The 21,664-nt window shown below is 34.9% G+C and overlaps 2 protein-coding genes across 2 annotated transcripts; one reads left to right on the top strand and one right to left on the bottom strand.

Moving 5' to 3' along the window:
* The first annotated feature begins 1,171 nt into the window (after nt 1–1,171).
* Nucleotides 1,172–2,649, top strand: LOC146953283 (Phosphoenolpyruvate carboxylase family protein). The gene has a single exon (XM_085708511.1). The coding sequence runs from the start codon at nt 1,291–1,293 to the stop codon at nt 2,359–2,361; it is 1,071 nt and encodes a 356-aa protein (XP_085564637.1). The 5' UTR covers nt 1,172–1,290; the 3' UTR covers nt 2,362–2,649.
* Nucleotides 2,650–4,994: 2,345 nt separating this feature from the next.
* LOC146953282 (cysteine-rich receptor-like protein kinase 43) lies at nt 4,995–10,846 on the bottom strand. Its single transcript, XM_085708510.1, has 6 exons — nt 10,502–10,846; nt 10,278–10,417; nt 9,189–9,399; nt 7,069–7,303; nt 6,160–6,310; nt 4,995–5,754 (listed from the first exon to the last, which is right to left on the bottom strand). The coding sequence occupies exons 1-6, from the start codon at nt 10,563–10,565 to the stop codon at nt 5,329–5,331; spliced, it is 1,227 nt and encodes a 408-aa protein (XP_085564636.1). The 5' UTR covers nt 10,566–10,846; the 3' UTR covers nt 4,995–5,328.
* Nucleotides 10,847–21,664: the final 10,818 nt, after the last annotated feature.

Raw genomic sequence — 21,664 nt, 5'->3', positions numbered from 1 at the left:
TAATGCAAAGCTTCTTCCAAATCTGGACGAGTCTTATACTGATCCAGATATCGAAAACTTGTGTGAAAATTGAACTATCTCACCACAACTAGATTTGAAATATCTTTTCTAGTCGATGTATCAAGTTAGTTTATCAATTTTCCTTTTGTGACAACCATTGGAATGCAATTATTTAAATTCTTAAGTACATTAAAAGATCACTTGGAAAAGAACTTGTACTCCCTCCATTTCTTTTCTTTTGATGTTTTAGGTGATTGCACAAGTATTAAGGAATCATTAAAGTATATGAATAGTTGTAAGGTTTAGACTAAAATGTCCTTATCTATGTTTTTCTCAAAATTCCAATCTCCTTAATTATCACACTCACCACACAAATTGAAACTTCAATTGCATTGATTATTGAAACTTTCAATTAAATTGTGTGTTTTTCAACAAGGGTAAAATTGGATAAAAATATAGTTGAAGTCCTAAAACATCAAAAGAAAAGAAATGGAGGGAGTATATTTACTAATAGAGAAAAACAACACTGATATCATTGAATATTTCGATGCTGATTAGGCAGGAGATAGAAGTGATGAATCAATATATTATGGTTTCATCGGTGGAAACTTGATATCATGGAAAAACAAAAAGTAAATTGTTGTTGCTCGGTCAAGTGGAGAGGCTAAGTATCGAACAATGTCTCATGCCACATGTAAGCTTTTGTGGTCGAAGCATTCACCGGAAAAACTTCATTTTTGTGAAATTGGTTCAATGAATGATAACTAGTTAATTTTGCACCTATCCTCCTATTCAATTTTTAAATGAGAGGACAAATCATTTGATTATGAATGAAATATTATAAACATCCTTTCATAAAAAAAAAATATTAAAAGAATTAAACTTTTTTTTGTTTAAAAAAAAACTAAAATATATTTTTTTTAATGAAAAATGTGGTACTAAGGTGGATCATATGGTGAATGTAACTTTGCCAATTTGTGATGAGTAATGATATTTTTACATCCATTTGATGACAACTTTGTTGACAACCTTGTTTTTCTCACTTCTTATTGGTCAAAAACAATGGAGAGAGAAAAAGGAAGAGAGAGGATAACAACATCATGTGAGTATGAGAGAGACAGTTGTCCAAAAGTTGTCAAAAAGTGATTGTCAAAATATCATTTCTCATTTGTGATATCGTCTTTTCCTCTGAAAAAGACGAAAATAACCACCTAAACCACCACTCTCTCTACTACACTACACTGTCATCTTCAAGAACAAGACTGGAGAACAAACACAGAAACAACAAAAATGGCGACCACCACTACCTTTACTCTCACACCAGCAAAACCAACCCTCTCTTCCCTCCCAGCTAAAACCAATCCCCTCACCCCTTCAAATCTCAACTTCAAACTCACCCCCTTCTCTTCCTCCACACACATGGCAATGTCAATGTCGTCGCGAAAGGATCCGAGACTTCTCAAATCCTTCCCCGACGACACTGCCATCACAATCACCACCACAACCCCCACCCCATCCTACCGCAACCTCAAATCCCGTCTCCGTTCCAACGAAACACTCTACGGCATCTTCCTCCTCACCTTCTCCCCCACCCTCGCCGAAATCGCCGCCCTCTCCGGCTACGACTTCGTCGTCATCGACATGGAACACGGCCACGGAGGCATCTCTGACGCTCTCCCCTGTCTCCACGCACTCGCCGCGGCAAATACTGCCGCAATCCTCCGTGTCCCAGAAACCACCGCTGCATGGGCCAAAAAAGCTCTAGATTTAGGTCCACAAGGAATCATGTTTCCTATGATCGAATCCGGTAAATCCGCAGCAAAAGCTGTATCCTACTGCCGTTTTCCACCTGCCGGAGTTCGTGGGTCGGCCCATCCTATTGTTCGGGCTTCAAGCTATGGTATTGATGAAGGGTACTTGAATAATTACCTTGATGAGATTTTGGTAATGGTTCAAGTTGAATCTGAAGAAGGTGTGAAGAATGTTGAAAAAATTGCAGCTGTTGATGGGGTTGATTGTGTGCAAATGGGACCGTTGGATTTGAGTGCTAGCATGGGGTATTTGTGGGATCCGGGGAATAAGAAAGTTAGAGAGACATTGATGGAAGCAGAAAGGAAGGTGTTGAAGAGGAAGAGTGAAAAAGATGATGTTTTTTTGTCGGGTTTTGCATTGCCGTTTGATGGGCCTAAAGATCTTCGATCGCGTGGGTATCATATGGTGTCGGGTGCTACTGATGTTGGTTTGTTTAGAAGTGCGGCGGTTGAGGATGTTAGGAGGTTTAAGGAGAGTTTGGTTGAGGATGGTGAGGATAGTGATAGGGAAGAATTGGGTAAAGATGATGAAAAATACTGGAGTGAGTGAATGACAGACTCGATTTTCTCAGTTTTTCGATTTATGTATGATTAAGTGATGTAGTGTTGTTGTTAGTTATGGTATGCATTTAATCTTCAATGAAAATAAACTCTTTTTGATCTGTTATGGTTATAGTCAAGGAGTCAAGGGTTAGAATTGCAGTTAAATGCTGCTTCAGTTGCAGTCAACTGCGATCGACTTACAATTGTCTGCCGAGATTGTGGTTGGTTTAGATGTACTGGTTATTGTATAGTTGTATTTATTTGATTAATGGTAGTGTTGTTTTGACTTGTTATAGTTAATTGTTGATTAGGCTGAGTTATAATTGGTCTTATTAGATAACAATTCTTTGATCAGTTGAGCATAAATTATGGGAGTCTCGGCTCCCAACTTAGGTGCTATTTGGCCTCTCATTGTGTAACATTGGACTTGCTTTGTTTTTGTTTTTCATTTTGGTGATCGGGTTATTTTGATGACTATAGATATTGCTTTTTGGGCATAAACATGATGTTCATTAGTGGTTCTTTGTATTTTAATCATTAAGCAAGTCATGTTTGTTCAAACTTATTATGGTTGAATTTGGTTCATTTGTAATGCTGAGGGACCAGATTAAGTCAGTTTGCTGTATTCTAGTGTTTTCATTATCATAGTACAATTTCAGTTTTGTTTATGGCATTTCAAGGAATTTAGTAGCTGTATACATAGCAGGTCATTAAGAGTAGCTATTGTGCCACTCTTTAGAATAGGCTAAGTCTCTTGATCTTTGATGGAAGAAAATACACACTGATCTACTATTATTCCAAGTAGTGCAACGGGTACTCTTGGTGTGCTATAATACATTCAATACTATGGTGCTTGTTCTGTGATTTCTCTTGTCACGGTGATTCTTTACAGATTCAGCGCCAAAACTATACCTTCATATGGAACATGAACAAATATGGCAGGTAATAGTTGATATTGAAAAACATCATTTGATTTCTCATAATGTGATATAGCAAATTGATTGTCAGGGCCATCTTCATTGATTTTTTTGCTGCTGTTGTGACTCTTCACTCTTGATGAATATTTTTTATTTTACATGAAAGTTGAAATATGATTGGTAATAGCTGATATTGAATCACATTATTATATTTCTCATAATGTGATATAGTAATTTTTTTTTTTTGACAAATAATGTGATATAGTAAATTGATTGCCAGGTTATTTTCGTAATTTTTTGCTACAGTGACCTACATTTTATTTGAGCTTCCCACAATAAACAAAGTGTAACGGATTGGAAACAATATATTTGGTGGTGATTGGTGAATTTGATTTGGTCTATTGTAGGGGAACCGTAGAACTCAGAAAAATTGCTTGAGAAAGTCTCACAATTTGTGAAATATACACGTATATAACAAAGTGATGAGTAAGCCATTCACAGCGTTGTAAGTATACCTCATATAGCAAAGAACCCTAAAAACGCCCACCCGCAACCGACTAGAATCTTCGAATCCCTCATATATTTGCTAATGAATTGTCTTCAATGTCGCAAATGTGGGATGGAATGACGTCGGGGAATCAGAACATGTGCCACTGTAAGGGAGCCACATTAATCTTGAAGATCTAACCGTTTTTGGAGGATTTTATTAGGGTTGTTGAAATTGTGGCAAATGAAATTGACAGAGGTTGCGGTTAGGAGATGATGTTCAAAGGAGACAATGCCTTCAATTTTTATTTTGGTTTTTAATTTTTCTCAACTCGATAGATTATTGACACAAGAGACTCCATCCCATTTCCCTCTCCGTTTCTTCCCATCTCAAATCAATTGTAGCAATTGTTTCACATTTTAAGTGGGGTGATCAAGTTAGTGTGATTAAAAAATGGATGATTACAACAGCCGTGCATTTGATCTTGTTCTTCGAGAAAAATGAAGGAACAAACGTGCATTCGATCTTGTTTTAAAATGAAGGAAGAAAAGTGCTAAGAACACTTTCTTTTCAACATTATCTCCGACACCCATTTTTTTTTTTTTAAAAAAAAATCAAGGTGCTTCCATATAAAGTGGTAGGACCAACATCATCTGCAGCCAATGGTCACCTTTTTGTTAGATGCTCTTTTTTTAGGTTAGGTGTGGCATCATGTGTTTAGGTGGTAGAGGGAAAAATGTGAGGTTAGATTTCTTATTAATCTGTTGTGTGGTCTTTGTGGAGATCCCGAAACGCTCGCATCTTTTTGGGGAAGGAGACTCCAGTGCTCCAGTTGATGGATATGGTTAAATTCACCTCTTGGAAGTGGTTTTTAGGAAAACATTCTGGTCACACCTGTTCCTTCTATGAGTGGGATCATGAACCCATTTTGTGTTGGTATCGTTAGTGTCTTGTGGCGAGTTGGTTGACTGAGGGGCTCTGCTCGTAGTCTTCCTTTTGTTCGGATGCCATTGGGTGTTCTTGTTAGGAGTTGTATTTCAGTTGTGGTTTTAGTTTTTGCTCTTTTTTTGAGGGAGGGATTCTTGAATTTGGTTATCGCTTAACATGAGTACTTCTTGTACTCAAATTTGTACATATGTTTGGAATCTTGTAGGAGATATCTCCTTTTTATATTTAATATATATAGTATATTTTTGGCATTCAAAAAAAAAAAATTAACTGCTGACAATAAAATAGTGAGTGTTAAAGTCCTATCATTTCTCATGAAGGATACATATTGATGCTAAAGTTATGTCAAAAATATTTAATCAGTAAAACTGTTTGTAGCTATTCGACAGTTTTGTTGTAGTATGTCATGTTACTTCACCATTGAAGCTAACCTTATACCGTAGAAGGAAGGCAAAAGAAGGAACAAAAAAAGCACACATTTGATTTCAATCCATCATTCTTGACCTACTCCTAATAACATTTACGCACATGTAAAAAATAATTATGCTACAAGAAACAACAAAAGAATCATATATAGCCGGAAATCTCTCCAATGAGAGAAAAGAATGATGAAATGGTAACATCAAGGAAACATTGGACGTTTCCCTCGGGAGTCCACTTGTGCAGTAGCAGAGGCTGTTCTTGTTGCAGAAGAAGTGGTATTGGTGGTAGCAGTAGCAGTAGTAATAGTGTCACAATTGCTGGAATCAATGTGTGAAGCAGATGAATTCTCATCATCAGTAGTGAAAGGTGTATGACTACGAGGCAATGCTCTTCTGTATCTGGAACCGGGCACACCTGGTCTCGTTGGTTCTTCCATGTGACTTGGTGGCTTCTTTGATAACATCAACACAACACGCCCCATCGTTGGACGAAGTTGTGGATCTCCTTGCGTGCACAGCAGACTCACTCGAATGCACACTTCCACTTGCTCGGTGGTTGTCACGGAAGATGCCACTGTGGGATCCACCATTTCTAACCACTTCCCTTTCTTGTATAGTTTGTATGCCTGTAAAACAATAGAAAACAAATTAAGAACCAAAGAATCTGATTTAGATCACCTATTTATTAGAGTATCTTCCGCTCACAAATAAGAGATTAGTCCCTTTAAAAAATTTAGAGCCCACTTAAGGTTGTCTTTCTCAATGATGAATTTGTATTTGTATAAATCAGATATCAAACTCATGACCACATAAGTTTACTGATATTATTAGATTTTTGTTGGTAGGACATCTGAAACCAGAAAAAAGAGACTATTGTTTTATTCATCTTTAAACAAGGCACGTAATGTTTTAAGTGGTTATTTTCTGTTTCTTCTTTTACTTTTCACTATAATTTGTTTTTGCTTTGTTTGTGTTTCCAAATATCTGTATCAAAATAAGATGTCAAAAATTAAACAGCAACACAAATTTACCCAATTAAGGAGATTGTCTCCATTGAAGGCTGAATCCGAGGAGGAATTTCGATGACCGGAGATTAACTCCAACACCAAAACTCCATAGCTATACACGTCTGCCTTCACAGATAGATGTCCATGCATCAAGTACTCCGGAGCCATGTATCCACTGCATATTTCACAAGTTTCATCATCATCATCATCATCATCATTTAACTATAGATGTCCATGCATCAAGCACTCTTGAGGGTTACATTTATTATTTGTAAAATATTTAATTTAACCGTTGTTTGAATAACAATAGTTAAAAGCATAATTTCATAGATGAATTTATCAAAATCCAATATATTGTACTAGTTGACTAAGGCTTATGATTTTTTAATAATTCTCAAACTTTCAGTTTCAAACTCCATTTTTATGCAGAACTATATCAAAGTGGAGTATTTTTTTTCTGTCAACATTATGTTGGGTCTGAGTGGAATTGAACTTGGATTCCTTAAGATCGTTAGTTCGAAACATGCGGATGAAAAAAGTATGATTGATAGAATATACTTCACTAAAGGAGACTGGTCAAGTTCATTGAATATTTTGCATCAATAACATGATTACCGAAAACATGTTTTTCGTCAATGTATCAGTTTGTCAAAGCATGTTATCATTGGGGCAGTTGTAACTACTACAGAGAATCAACCCTAAGAGCAGGTCAAATATGTCAAAGTATATTTGATGTAATGTTTCATGGATATGGTTGAAACATTCACCAATTGAAAACTTGGCACACGTAACATATTTAATTAATTGTTGACTATTATCACAGAGTTTTGTTTTTTAGATGCATTGACATTGACTAATATACAGTATATGGATTATAACAAACATAAATTAATGCATTTTGTTGAAAAATTAAAATAAGAAAGAGTAATTTACTGTGTTCCAGCCACACGTGTATTGACATGAGTTTCATCTTCTGGAAAGAGACGAGCCAAGCCAAAGTCAGCAATCTTAGGGACCCATTTTTCATCAAGTAAAATGTTGGCTGCTTTTATGTCACGATGGATTATGCAAATGTGAGAGTCTTCATGAAGATAAAGTAAGCCTCTTGCCACTCCATTGATTATGTCAAATCTACGTTTCCAATCTAGCTCTTGTTTCTTGTTTGATCCTACATACATTAAAATCCACAAATACAGTTCTGTTTAGCAGTAGTTCTTTTGTCACATCAATTTTAATAGGTTAATGTTAAAAAATAATGACAGCTACAAACCAAGAATATATCATTACATTCGTGAATTTGAAGCAGAAGTAATCAACACAAACTAATTATGTGTTTTGTTTTTATTAGAAATTTCACTCAGGCAACAAAATAAGGAGTCATAACATATACAATGCCAAAGTCAAGTTGAAAAAATGTCTTTCTATTTCCAGCAGAAAACTGTTTTAGATGCAGATGTGAAGAGATGCAAACAAGGATGTGAAGAGGCCCCATGTATTGGTCACTGTGGTCCAATATAAAATTAAAAAAAAAAAACATTATGAAATCTAAATATTTCATATTGACGAGGAGAGAATATACAGAAAAAGCTATGAATTTAAGGGGTTCTACCATGGACCATAGGTGGATCTTGGCAGTAAAAATTTTAAGGTCCTTTTTGTCCTTACGCTGAGATAGTCACCTGATTGGCGTCGGTTCGACAAAAACAAAGAATAGCAGATATTAGTAAGTTTTTGAGGCACACATGTTCGTTTGTTTTTGTCTAGCCAAGTACCGACACTGATCATGTTGCCATCTCAACTGTGAGAACGAGAACCGTACACTTCCTACTTCTGAAAGGCGAGGTCTATTGTTATTGCAGTTTTGAACTACTTTGAAATGATGCAACTCCAAGCCACATTAAATATTTTGACACTTAAGTATGTTTTAATTTCAATCATGCAACTACATAAAAGACTCATGCACCAGCTTCAATGATAAATCCAAATAAGGATGGATAGGTTTTTAGTTGTAAGGGCACAATAAAGCCCTTTGAGATGTTGTCAATTGTCAAACTTGAGAAAAACCTATCCCGAGGTACTAAAGGGGAAAAAGGTCCATATTCAGTTGACACAAATGAAATCTGTGATGGAAAAATATGCATATTCACACACTTCATGGACATCCAAATATTGAGTTAAACAGTTAATTAGCTTAATAGACAATCTACAAAGATTACAAAAATATACAGGGTACCTAAAATAGAAAAATTCTACGACAAGAAATCAGCAAGTCAAATCATTCATTGGATTTTGCATTGAAAACCAGGGAAAGCAAGCTCAATGTTCACACCAAATAACTGTTTAGTTTTAAAATGGTAACTTATTTTAGGGTTAAATATGTTTTTAGCCCCTATAAATATGTCAACTTTTCGTTTTAGTCCCTCTAAAAAATTTCTTCAACTTTTAGTCGCTAAAAAGTTTTCCATCACTTTTGGTCCCTACTTTAAATTAAACTCATATGTAGAATTCATATTTTTGAATAAAATTTTGCAGAAAAATTCATAATATTATAAGAATCTCTCCAAAAAAAAATTAGAATTTTTTAACAAAACATGAATTTAATATGAATTTTTATATTTTTTACGGTTAAAATTCATATTTAATTTATGTTTTGTTAACAAATTCTATTTTTTATTTTTTTATTTTTTACAATATTTCTGCACGATTTCATTAAAAAATACAAATATTAACTTAAAAATAGGGACCAAAAGTAGTGATTGAAAATTTTATAGGGACTAAAAGTTGAAGGAAAATTTTAGAGGGACTAAAACGAAAAGTTGGTATATTTATAGGGACCAAAAACATATTTAACCCCTTATTTTATATATTTAAATACTTTATATTATATAGAAAGCTATGAAAATGCTCCCCTATATGTTCCCAAAGACACTTAATCTTGAGGTAAGTTTAGTTTAAACATTTCTGAATAGCTTTGATATAGTATGTGATCTTATTCAACATAATAACAGAATTCAACAGAATAGAATAAGAGAATTTGAAAAAGAAAAACTCACTGAATAGGAACTTGTCAAAGCTCTCAAGAGGGACATACTCGTACACAAGAAGCTTCTCTCTGCCATGGATACAATAACCATACAAATTCACCACATTACGGTGCTGCACACGAGTCAGCAACTTTGCCTCCGCAACAAACTGTGTCTTCCCTTGATTTGAACCACGTGATAACTTCTTTACTGCTATCTCTCTCCCATCATTCAATTTACCCTTCAACCAAAATGACACAAATAAAAACCAAAATTGCCGCAATTGTTTTAATTATGGATCAAAAGTTTCAAATCAATGTCTGCAATTATGATTGCAGCTAAGGTTTAATTTGGTGGTTTCTTATTCACAATTTTCTTTGATTAATCACAATTCAAAAGCTTCCTATGTAGTATTGTTGGTTGCTACTTTTCCAAACAACAGGATAATAAAATCCAATACCTATCTTCTTGTAAATTCTACGACTAACACCAACAGGTGGTCTACAATGGACCGGTACTTGAAATTTGTTTGAAACTTCAATGACGAGAGACGTTGTCTTTCAAAAGTAGAAGTTCACAGTCTTCTTCGTCCTCATGGAGCGCGAATGAGATAATAAATTGTTTCAGTTCGACAAAAACAAGGGAAATCCATGTTCATCTCTCAAAACTCAACTCATATTCATTTTTCCTTGTTTTTGTCAAATCGACACCAATCAGGTCACCGTTTTAACTATAAAGACGATAAGTACCATAAGCTTCCACTTCCAAGGACGTTGCAGATCATCGTTAGAAATTCATGCGATTTTGAAATACAGGCCAACAATAGAACCAACCTTATAATCTATCTATCTTTTTTTTTTTCTTGTTTTTTTTTTTTAAATCTTCTACCTATTTATCTAGCTATAAGCTCTATTAAAATTCTTAGTCTAAACATAACATGAGATATATACTAGAAAAGACTATATCTAATAACATAACATGTGTCAAAATTTCACACCTTTTTCTCACATTCATACAATATTGAACTAAATTTTTACTAAAAACAGCTTGATTGATTCTCAGTATTTATAATCTAACTACTAGTCACTAACATTTTTCCACTAAAAAAAAAGTATTTACCTTGTAGACAGGTCCAAAGCCTCCTTGACCAAGTTTGTTATGAACATGAAAGTTGTTAGTAGCAGCAACCAATGTTTCATAGGAAAATGTCCTCTGCTCTTGTGTAGCTATGTTCTGTATATCGTCTTCACTATTTCCCTCTAATATAAAAATACCACAAAATTATTATAAGAAATTGTTTTTTTTTTTTTTTCAAAAACAAAGAAGTGGGTTTTGTTGTTTACCTCTGGTAGAACCAAATTTGAAGGGCTTTATGAGATTATGAAAAAAATTGTTGGATTTGCTCATAGCGCTTTATGGTTCTCCCAAAACGAGTCCATGAAATGAAACCTCCAAAATTAGTGAAAAATATGAATTTGATGAAAGTGGAAAAGTATTTGAACTGAAGAAAATTGAAAATTTCTGGGAAGGAGTCGTTATGAAGTGAAGAAGATGATCAAGTGTTGCATTTTGATGACAATAGAGACGTGTTGGCCTACTCCCTTTTTCATGTTGACCTGTTGACCTTTCTGGTGCTATTCTTGGCTTTCTCATCCTTTCATTCCTTTGTCTTTTCATTTTTTTCATACTATAAAAATGATTTTTCATGTCCAAATTTTATTTATTTGTTTTTATCAAATTTTTATTTGACAAAAGTGTGTTGATGCATATAATAGCCATAGGTCCCTTTGGAGAGAATTTTTTTAGGTTTTATACGACTTAGAGTCTCGCTTAAGGATCTCATTTTTAAGTGAATCATGCAATATTTTTCATTGAATTAATCATTTTGTAATGTTTGTTTGACATGCTTTGTTTATTAGTGCGACATATTTAGAACTTTTGTCAGAGGTGCTGCATTTGAGTGATTGAGGGTTCATTATGTATTGTTTTTAAAAAATTATTAATGAGTAATGTGTACACGTAAGACTTGTTTAAGTACTCAAAATTGAGGGACTTCGTTGTGGATGCCCTAGAAGGCAAAGTCCAAGAAAAAGAAAAAAATTACATATCTAAGCGAAACGTTCTCAAACAAGGGTAGAATATGTCATTATAAAGGAGTCTTTGAAGATTTTTAGGAGAAGTCTTTGAAACATGCAAATCAAATGAGTTTAAGGTAATAAGAAAAACAAAGAGTTTAAAGTTAAGGTAAAATAAATGGATATGTTTCCTTCGTGTCAAGTATGATTCATTCGAACTTGCCAATTCATGTTATTCAGATTGTGAATGTGCGTAATCAAGGTAGGAATATTCCTATTAATATTTTAGTTTCATGTAACCATGTCAACTAGAACATTCAAGTCACTATTAACTTAAAGGTGGGTAATCTCTCGTCTTTGAGCCAAATTCATACTGATATACATGTCTCATATCTGCAACCAATGAAAATAATATCCTTTTGATGAGGCAATCCAGTCACGTGTGTTTGCTCGCAGCCTTCAATCTCCTTTGTCATCTTGAGAATCCCGTGAATAGGATTGCTAGAGAGGTGGAAGCCCTCTTCAAAAATATTTATGTTTCTACACTTTCACTGGTGCCAACAATTAACCATGAAAACAACCTACCTTGGTGTTCAAATTGTTGAAGATTCGGTGCTTGCAATTCAAAGAAAATAAATTAGTAATGTGATTAGAAGTTATTGACCTGATCCAAGTATGGGTTGCTTGCGTACAATCTCTATGAGCATTGATTATTGTCTTGTCTTCATTTTCAGAGAAAAAAGAAGTGGAAGACACTCCAAAATCCCATTTATTTATTTAATGACTAGTAAGAAGGCGCTCTTGAGCAGCAATTCACGTGAATGTTTGGATTTTGTGAGGACTCTTTCAATTCTACTAACTTTTCCAACTCTAATCGATGGAACGACCGTGCTTCTACTAAAGGTTATAAGCACTTTAAACGGTGAAGTGGCGAGTGTTGGTGTTACTCCACCTAATGAATTCATGTATATCTGTTATTTTTAGTGCTGGAATAACCATCTCCAGGTTTACCATAATATATGGAAGATGCGAGTCGTGAGAAAATTGGCATCCCAATCTCCTGACTCTGTCAAAGCATCTTTCACAATGATGGTTGTGTCCATGATGTGGTGGGTAGAGTTATTCATGAGATGGTGACCATCATATATCCATTTATGAAACAAAAAAGGGTCTTGTTAACCAGTGCCCCCGGGGCACTGGTTAAGGAATCCAAAAATAGAATTTTCTGTCTTGAAACTATAAACTGTCACTTTTGATCAAGTAATAATTACATTACTTTTTAACAAAAACTTCCTTCTTTTGGTGCTTAACCAGTGCCCCGGGGGCACTGGTTAACATTCTCCAACAAAAAATTAAGGGTTAATAGGACTTTGCCCCCTATAAAAAAAATTGTCAGATTCCGTCCTTGTAAATTTTTTTGTTTTGGAATGCCACCTAGGCTAGCTGACTATGCATTTTCGCTGATGTGGCACACTGAGTCACCTTTTCTGATGATGTAGCGCGTTGACTGTATAATTATTTTTATTTGTGATTCCATAATCTTAAAAAAAATTAATAAAAATGAAAAATAAAGAAATATAAATCAGAAAAAATACTGGAAAAATATAAAAATTATGGAAAAATTAATAAAAATCTGGTAAAATGAAAAAAATAAAAAATCTAGAAAAGATTAATATGTATCGAAATTTTCAAAAAAATCATTAAAAAAATTGAAATTTTTATTTTTTGAATAAAAAATAATAAAACAAACTTTTCAATTTCAGAAGAAAAATTTGAAATTAAAATATTTCGAAATTTTTTAAAAAAAGGTCAAATTTTTCTTTCGAAATTGAAAAGTTTTTTTTTTTTTTATAAAAAAAGTAAAAATTTTGATTTTTTTTTTCAGGAACTTAATCTTTTCTAGAATGTTTCAGGAACTTATTTCAAATTTTGATATATATTAAACTTTTCCAAAATTTTTTATTAATTTTTCTAGAATTTTTTTCATTATTATTCATTTTACCAGATTTTTTAAATTTTTTAATCCTTTTTATTAATTTTTTCCGATTTTTTTTATTTTTCTATATTTTTTAAAGAATTTTTTTCTAAAAAAATACAAACGCCACGTGTGCACAATAAAAAAATAAAAATAATTATACACTCAGTGCGCCACGTCATAACAAAAGGTGACTCAGCGTGCCACATTAGCGAAAATGCACAATCAGCTGGCCTAGGGGGGTATTCCAAAACAAATTTTTTTTACAAGGATGGAATCTGACAAAAAAAATTTAGAGGGGGGAAAACCAAAAGTGATCTATATTATAGGGGGTAAAGATCTATTAACCAAAAAATTAATATGTTGTCCATTTCCTAACTGCAGATTGTATGACTCTGACACTGGTCCAATTTATAACTAAGACCAGTGTTTCCAAAGAGGGAATTCATAAGGCCGCACACTCAGAGAAACCCGGAGACCCTTATCTTTATCATAATTACTAAAGAGAAGCTAGCAACACACATTTTAACACACACATTTTAACACACACTTTCCAACACACTCTCTTTGATTAGTTAAAATTCACATGGGAGCCACCAAATTTGTATGGGACTCACATGATTCGGTGGGACCCATATGAATTTTAACTAATCAAAGAGAGTGTGTTTGAAAGTGTGTGTTGCTAGCATTCCTCTAATTACTATATAGAACTTTGCACTATAGTTCGTTGGGATTATTAATTAGGCTCCACAACATTTTCACAAGGATGAGGGTGCCTAATAACCTAACCTCCATAAACTTTAAGCAATCATCAAACCTCCAAACGATATAAGCATATTTTATATCTTGGAGAGAGGTAACTGTAAATATCTTTGTAAGGGTTTTTATAGCCCCAAAATTTTCTCTACCTTAGACCCAGACATCATAAGATCGGACACTTAGAGAGACCCGGAGATCCTTATCTCTACCATGCTTACTATACGAGTGCACTTGACTCACAAAACAATAAGGACTAGACAGAACAAAACAAGAAAGAACTGTACTAGAAAGATGATATTTTTTATGTTAGAAAAGGAAAAAGGTATTTTGGTATTTTTGAAAGAAAAAAAACTTTGATCTAATTCACTTTTTAAGGTAAATAAGTTGGAAACCCAGAGATTGGAACCCCGACTCATGGATATCGCAATGTATATACCAATTAAGCTATACTTACAGAGGCAAACTTAAGTGTTACTTATTCTTATGAAAAAGGGAAAATTATATGCATGGATTTTTAGCTTAATTTCACGAAAGGATTTGTTTTCTTAATGTAATTTTTACATTCTTAATTCATTTGCATATGAATTTTCAACTTCTAAACTTGAGAATCATATGCAAACTTAAGTGATAGACCATAAATTCGAAAAGACCAGAAGATTTAAAGAAGATAAAATCATGAACTAGTAATTTGAAAATTCATATACAAATTGACTAAAATTTCAAGAAACAAAACAAATAACCAAATATTGTGTAATTTTGCCTAAAAAAGGAAAATAGTCTTTTTAGTTTAACTCAATTGTTAGAGACATTGTATAATATATGTAGGACCGGAGTTTGAACTGCAAACACTATTTATTCATCTTAAGAGGTGAGTCTTTAGCCACCGGACTATCCGACAAAAAGAAGGATAAATAATCATTTGGTCCATGAATGTCTAGCGAGTAATTACAATTGGCTATCAATGTATCGAAATTTCAAAATAGTTTTTAATTATGCACTAAGATTTTTTTTTGACAGATAGTTAAAATAATTTGTGATGTTCAAATGCCTCTTTAATATTGTTACATTGGTCTTTCAAAATATTAAAAGTGTTGTGGATACTCTCTCTAACATTCACTTTCTTATTGAGTAAAATTAACGTGGGTATCACACATTGGAAATTGATCTCATATAAGGTGATAAGACCCACATGATTTCACTCAATAAGAGAGTGAGTGTTAGAATGAGCGCTAAAAAGAGTGTATTTCTACCATTTATCTTCACAATATACCTATATTCCGATATATTACAATTTACAATCAACATTGAAATATTATTTGAACTACTACGAAACTATTTTGACTAATAAAGTGCATCATAAAAAATTATTTTGAAATTTCGATACATCAAAGATTATATTATTGAAGGTGAGAAAAACACAAGAAGGGGGGGTTGAATTGTGTTTTAAAAAAAATTCTTCGTTTCTCCTAAAAACTGAACACACTGATCAGAAGCTAAGTGAGACAGCTTCTGAAGTGATAATCAGAATCTAAATGCAGCGGAATAAAACAGAGAGAGAGAAGAAGAACGACACAAAGCAATTATACTGGTTCCTTCCACAATCCGGAAGTAGTCCAGTCCCCCTTGCACTTCCAAGGAGATTTCACTAAGAGTAATATCTGATTACAATTGCTCAAGCACACAAGCAAGAGACTTCCTTTGCTCAAGCACACAAGCTAGAGACTTCCTTTGCTCAAGAACACAATCAAGAGACTTCCTAACTAAACAAAATTACACAGAAAATTGTTTAAGGTTGAACACTTGATATACAATCAGAGGTGCTCACAATACAAATCAGATACAGACTCAATGGACTTAAGAATTTCTAAGAATGACTTTGAGACACAGAAATTCTAAGTGAATGCAGAACAATTTCAGCAGAGGTTTGGCACTTGTAAAAATATTGAGAGTATGTCGTTCAGCATTACCAAATCTCTAGGTCTTCACTCCTTTATATAGAGGTGTGAAAGAGACGTTGTGAAATTGCCAGCACACCAAAGAGTCGTTGTTGAAGCTTGATCTTTCACCTTTGATCTTTTGCCTGATTTGGTTGTTGTCCTATGAAGAACTAATTTGAAATCCATTCCTTATCCAAAGGAACATCTATGCAGGCGAAGCCGTATTCTGGAGCTGTTTTCTTGTCTTGTAGCGTGGACATAAAACAGAGTAGTGGAGAACGTGGTTGTACAATTCGTACAAATGTCAACGCTTTCGTCCAAATTGCAAGCACATGCCTTCAAACACCTTTGAAATGGCCGTTGCAAAATTCCACTAATCCTTTGTTGCGTTTTCGAATCCAATAGACAGCTTTTGCAGTGATAATTCTTCAATTCTTGAATCTTTGCAAATCCAGTTGATATTCAACTTCTGGTGAAATGGCTTCTGATGAGGCAGCTTCTGCAGCTTCTGATGATACAGCTTCTGATGATATGACTTCTGGACCTCTTGTCTTCAGGAGCACTATTCTTACTTCAGAAGCGACTTAACTTCAGGAGCGCTTTTTCTCTTCAGTAGCAAGTTGCCTTCAGGAGCGTCCAAGCTTCAAATTTTGTTGTTTTCCTTTGCTCTTTATTTGCTCATTCAGAACCAATGATGATGTAACTTTTTAATTATGGTCCTGTATACTTGAACAAATATTAGCTAGTCCAATTTACAATTTTTAATACCTTGTTATCATCAAAACTCTTTAAGGTTCATTGTTAAACACATTTTGTTCCAACAATCTCCCCCTTTTTGATGATGACAAACAAAAGTATTTAAAAATTGATCAATTGTTGTTAATCTAATTAACAAGTTGACTTTGGGGTTCTGAGGTTTGTAAGCTCAGAATCTGAGGTTTGTACGCTCAAACTCCCCCTGAGTCTGATAGTCTTTAAGGTGAGGTTTGTAAGCTCCCCCTAAGTTCTATCCAGGTTAATTAAATTCATTTTTCGCACAATAAAATTATCAGAGCTTAAAAAAAATCATTGAAAGAATTAACTTATAGATAAGAAGAATGGTTCAATTAATTTTACATGAATTTTGATACTCCTTCTTTCGTTCATAGCTTATACCAATAAGGTAAAAAAAATGATAGAAGTTTTTCAAAAAATTTCAAATACCATTAATGGGGCTCAGAGCCTTTAAATACTTGTCACATATACTCCCCCTTTTGTCATTATCAAAAAAAAATTGAAATAAAAGTAAATAAGCATAAGAGACAAAAAGATGTGAGAAAAACACAAACTTGAAGAGAGTATAATAAATAACTAAACTATCCAGTCAATCAGAATCAGAATCAGTTAAGCATTCAGAACCATTAAGCATTCAGAAGCAATAATCATTAAAGCAAGACAGTTTCAGAAGCAGATACTAAGAACTTAAAACAAACAACAAACAAAGGAAAATACTAAGGTGTGCAACTAAGGATTGGTTTGTTGTTGTTTCTTCATCTTCTCCATTTCTTCAATTTTCTTTTGCAACTGTTCTTCAAGAAATTGTTGCCTCTGGAGAAGAGCCTGTTCCCTTTCTCTAGCCTCTTGCTGCTGCTTTGCCATCTGTTGCCTTAGAAGCTTAAACATCCTTGCGTCTCTGGTCAAGTAGTCCATTTCTGAGAAGAATGGCTTGTTTGCCAGGAGCAGTGTAGGACTTCTGACTCTGAGACTTTTATTCAGATTCTCCATTAACTTCCTGACAGAAGCGTCATTGCTTCTGATGCATATAGCCTTTATATCTTCAATAAACTCAGCAGCTCGATTCTGAAGTGATACCCACGAGTCTTCATATGCGTTGGTGAGATCAATTGTCCTCCTTTGATCCACCAGATTATGCATTTGAGAGAGAATAGTGAGTAGCTCAGCATTAATATATCCAGATTCCAGGGTGTTTGGGGGTGGTTGTTCAAGAATTTCAGGATCAGAATCACTAAGTTCAAGGTCTTGAACAGGGCTAGAAACTGGAATGGTGATGTGTTGAGTTGGGGTTGAGGTTGATGGCTGTTCAGAAGCAATGTGTGCGGTAGAGGTTAGGTCTTGGACATTGACTTGAGAGTTGTCAATATCCATGGGAGTTGGTTCTGGGGAGTGTTCAGGTAAATGTTGAAAGTCAGTTTCAGTTTCAGTTGGTGATTGTTGTGGTGAAGTTGTTGTTTGATTGTTGAGTTGGGGGTCAATGGTTGCTAATGGTGATTGTGGGGGTGTTGTGGGTTTATGTGGTTCAGGTGTTTGTTGATGGGGGGTTTTCTGAAACAACATTTTCAGAAGCATCTGCTTCTGGAGTTGTTTCAGAGGCTTTTTCTGAGGTAGATTCAACATTCTCTGGAGGAATCATGTTGAGCGGTTGAATGTTAAGGGGTTGAGGGTTAAGGCGAAAGATAGTATCAATGACTCTTTCTCTCTGCTCAGCCATTTCAGCCAACTTCTCATTAATTATGTGACCAACTGGTTCATAAGTAGTTGACTGAGAGGGCTTTTTGTTGGTTTTGGTTGATGTTGACTGGCTTTTTACTGGTTTTTGAAAAAGTTGAGCTAAGGGTATATCACCATCAGAATCATCAGAATCTGATAATGATGAGGATGCGAAATCTGATGATATATTAATTACCTTTTCTGGTTCAGGATCAGAATCCTCTTTAGCAGACTCACTGGTCATCAACATCAGTTGCTTGACTTCTGAAACTACAGACTCTTGTAGCTCAGTAGCAATTTCCAAGACTTTTTCAGCTTCTGCCTTCTTCCCTTGTAAGTCCTTTAACTCCAAATCAGAAGCAGCTTGAGCTGTCATGGTGATATGAGGAAAATCCTTGGTCCTCCTCAAGGCTGGCTTCCTCTTCCTCTTTGGTATAGCTAGTTGTACAGGAGCAATACCAGAACTTAGGACTATACAAGAGTTGTTGTCTTCAGCTACCTCTTCAATTGATGGCATTGCAGAACCACCAATCTTAAGCTTGTCAGAAGCAGGTCTTGCCTTCTTAGCAGATTCTTCAACCTTCAGATACTCTTCTTTGGTCATTTTCCTCTTAGCTCTTCTGCCTTTTGCCAGAGGCATAGTACCACCATACATTTCCTCAGGTACCTCATCCAACCTGATGACCTCTTTGGTTGCCACATAGTGTTCCTTGATGTACCTCATCTGTACTTCAATAGGATCCTGTTTGTAGATGGGTGGAAAATCCCTCATAAGATCAGACAAGACATGAGATTCACTTAGATCAGTTCTAAGTTTGGTGACCTTGCTGATCAGCTTCTTATTCTTGAGAGTTTGAACATTTATGAATGCTCCAGTCTTTGTATCCAGCATCTGATCTGTGTAGCCTTGAGCTCTGCTTAAATTGTCCAAGACACCTCCTTGATAGAATATCTCTGATAAGAGTCTTCCATAAGGAACCCAGGGCCTTGGTTTATCCTGCAGCTGACTCTGTTTCAGACACTCTACCAAGTACTTGAACATGTATTTGGGCACGTTCACCTTTTCCTTCTTGATGAGGTGCTGGAGAAAGACCTTCTGAGCCAAATTTGGTTTCTCATTATCACCACATGGAAACAAATCCTCATTCTGAATCTTCAGAAGCATCTTAGTTTCCATGTTTAATTCAACATATTTCTTCTCCTTCTCAGAATTGTATATAACGAAGTTAGCTCTTTCTTTCCAAATGCGTTGTTCAGCAGCACTTGAAAGATCAATTCCAGAGTAATATCCAGACGCTTCAACCTTAAGAACAGCTTCTATCTGCCATTGAGTAATTCTTACTGGAATACCGCAGATACTTGATCTGATTTCATCCTCAACAAACGGCGCAAGACCCATTTCTTCTCTTGTCTTCCCTTCTAATTCAGGATACATTAACACCATCTGACTTTCCTCAGCTAGGGATGCCGCTCTGTTGTAAAATTTTGCTCTTACCCAGAAGTGTCTAACCAGAGCTTCATATGTTGGTCCATTCAACATTTTGAAGTAATGCATGAGTCCTTGCTCTTCATAGTAGCTTCTGATCCAACACTTATGAAAAGCCAGAGAATCAAAATCCACTGGATTCTCTATCTGAACTTGTAAATCCCATTCTTCCAATTTCATGCTTCTTCCTCTGTAGTCATATTCAGGGACCATTCGTGAAGTAGATACTGAACCTTCTTGTTGCGAACTTGATGATGCCATTTGATGATTGAAGAAGATTTGAAGAAGATGAAGATTTTAGGGTTATAGGGTTGAGAGAATGCGCTTACTTCGCAAGAGGTTTGAAAGCAAATATGTTTGTTGTGAGTGAGTAGTGTGTAAAACGATTGCAATTCAAAAGAGACAAACAAACATAACATTAATGACAAAATTGGGGGCGCGTGAAAAGTACTTTCAAAGCTATTAAATCATCATTGCCCTTTTAGTTATACACCAACACATACAGGCCACGTCAGAAGTTCACAGAGTAACTACCAAGTTAGTGGGCCAGAAGTTACTTTAAAAAGTAACTCCCAACGTTTCCACTAATTCAGCTATTCAGAAGCAAAAAATCCAGCTTCTGGTCTTCAGATGCTGACGTCATCATCAGAAGCGAGTTTTCCTCAGAACCTCAATAAAGAGCTTCTGATGGACTACTGCTTCTGAACTAACTTCAGAACCTAAAATCCTATTCAGGAGCAAGCAAGCATTTAATCAGATACAAAGTGCATGTTCAAATTTTTCTTTATAAAATCAAATCTTTCAACAGTTAAAGGCTTAGTAAATATATCAGCCCATTGATTTTCAGTATCAATGAATTGTATATCTAAAATTCCTTTTTGAACATAATCTCTGATAAAATGGTGTTTGATTTCAATGTGCTTAGCTCTTGAATGCAAAATTGGATTTTTAGACAAACAAATAGCAGCAGTATTATCACAATAAATGGGAATACTGTTAGCAGTTATCTGATAATCTTCCAACTGATGTTTCATCCAAAGTAGTTGTGTACAACAACTTGCAGCTGAAATGTATTCTGCTTCTGCTGTAGAGATAGCAATAGTTGTTTGTCTTTTGCTAGCCCAGGATATAAGATTATCACCCAGAAATTGACAATTGCCACTGGTTGACTTTCTTTCAATCCTATCACCAGCATAATCAGCATCACAGAATCCAATTAGCTTATAATCTAAGGATTTCTTATAAAGGAGTCCAAGATTAGTTGTTCCTTTCAAATACCTGAAGATTCTCTTGACAGCAGTCATATGAGATTCTCTAGGATCTGATTAATATCTTGCACACAAGCATACACTGAATAAAATATCTGGCCTAGATGCAGTGAGGTATAACAAAGAACCAATCATACCTCTATACAGCTTCTGGCCAACTTTAGCTCCTTCATCTTCTTTGCTTAAGGTGCACGTAGGGTGCATTGGAGTGTTCATCACTTTACAATCTTCAAGCTTGAACTTCTTCAGAAGCTCCTTTGTATACTTAGATTGATGAACATAGACTCCATCTTTGCATTGGTTAATTTGAATGCCTAGGAAGAACTTCAGCTCTCCCATCATGCTCATTTCAAATTCATCCTGCATTAACTTAGAAAATTCCTTGCAAAGAGATGCATTAGTAGAACCAAATATTATATCATCAACATATATTTGCACAACAAGAATATCTTTCCCAAGGGTCCTTCTGAAGAGTGTTGTATCAACCTGTCCTCTTTTAAAATCATTCTTGATTAAGAA

This window comes from Medicago sativa, chromosome 1 (assembly GCF_051527215.1).
Source record: "Medicago sativa cultivar Bolivia chromosome 1, Bolivia_mono, whole genome shotgun sequence".
Lineage (NCBI taxonomy): Eukaryota > Viridiplantae > Streptophyta > Magnoliopsida > Fabales > Fabaceae > Medicago > Medicago sativa.
This window is presented reverse-complemented; position numbering and strand designations above follow the sequence as displayed.

Coding starts and splice junctions, on each gene's coding strand:
- LOC146953283 (XM_085708511.1), top strand. CDS start 1,291: ATGGCGACCACCACTACCTTTACTCTCACACCAGCAAAACCAACCCTC.
- LOC146953282 (XM_085708510.1), bottom strand. CDS start 10,565: ATGAGCAAATCCAACAATTTTTTTCATAATCTCATAAAGCCCTTCAAA. Junction 10,418..10,501: donor CAAATTTGGTTCTACCAGAG/GTAAACAACAAA, acceptor TTTTTATATTAG/AGGGAAATAGTGAAGACGAT. Junction 5,755..6,159: donor GAGACAATCTCCTTAATTGG/GTAAATTTGTGT, acceptor ATTGTTTTACAG/GCATACAAACTATACAAGAA.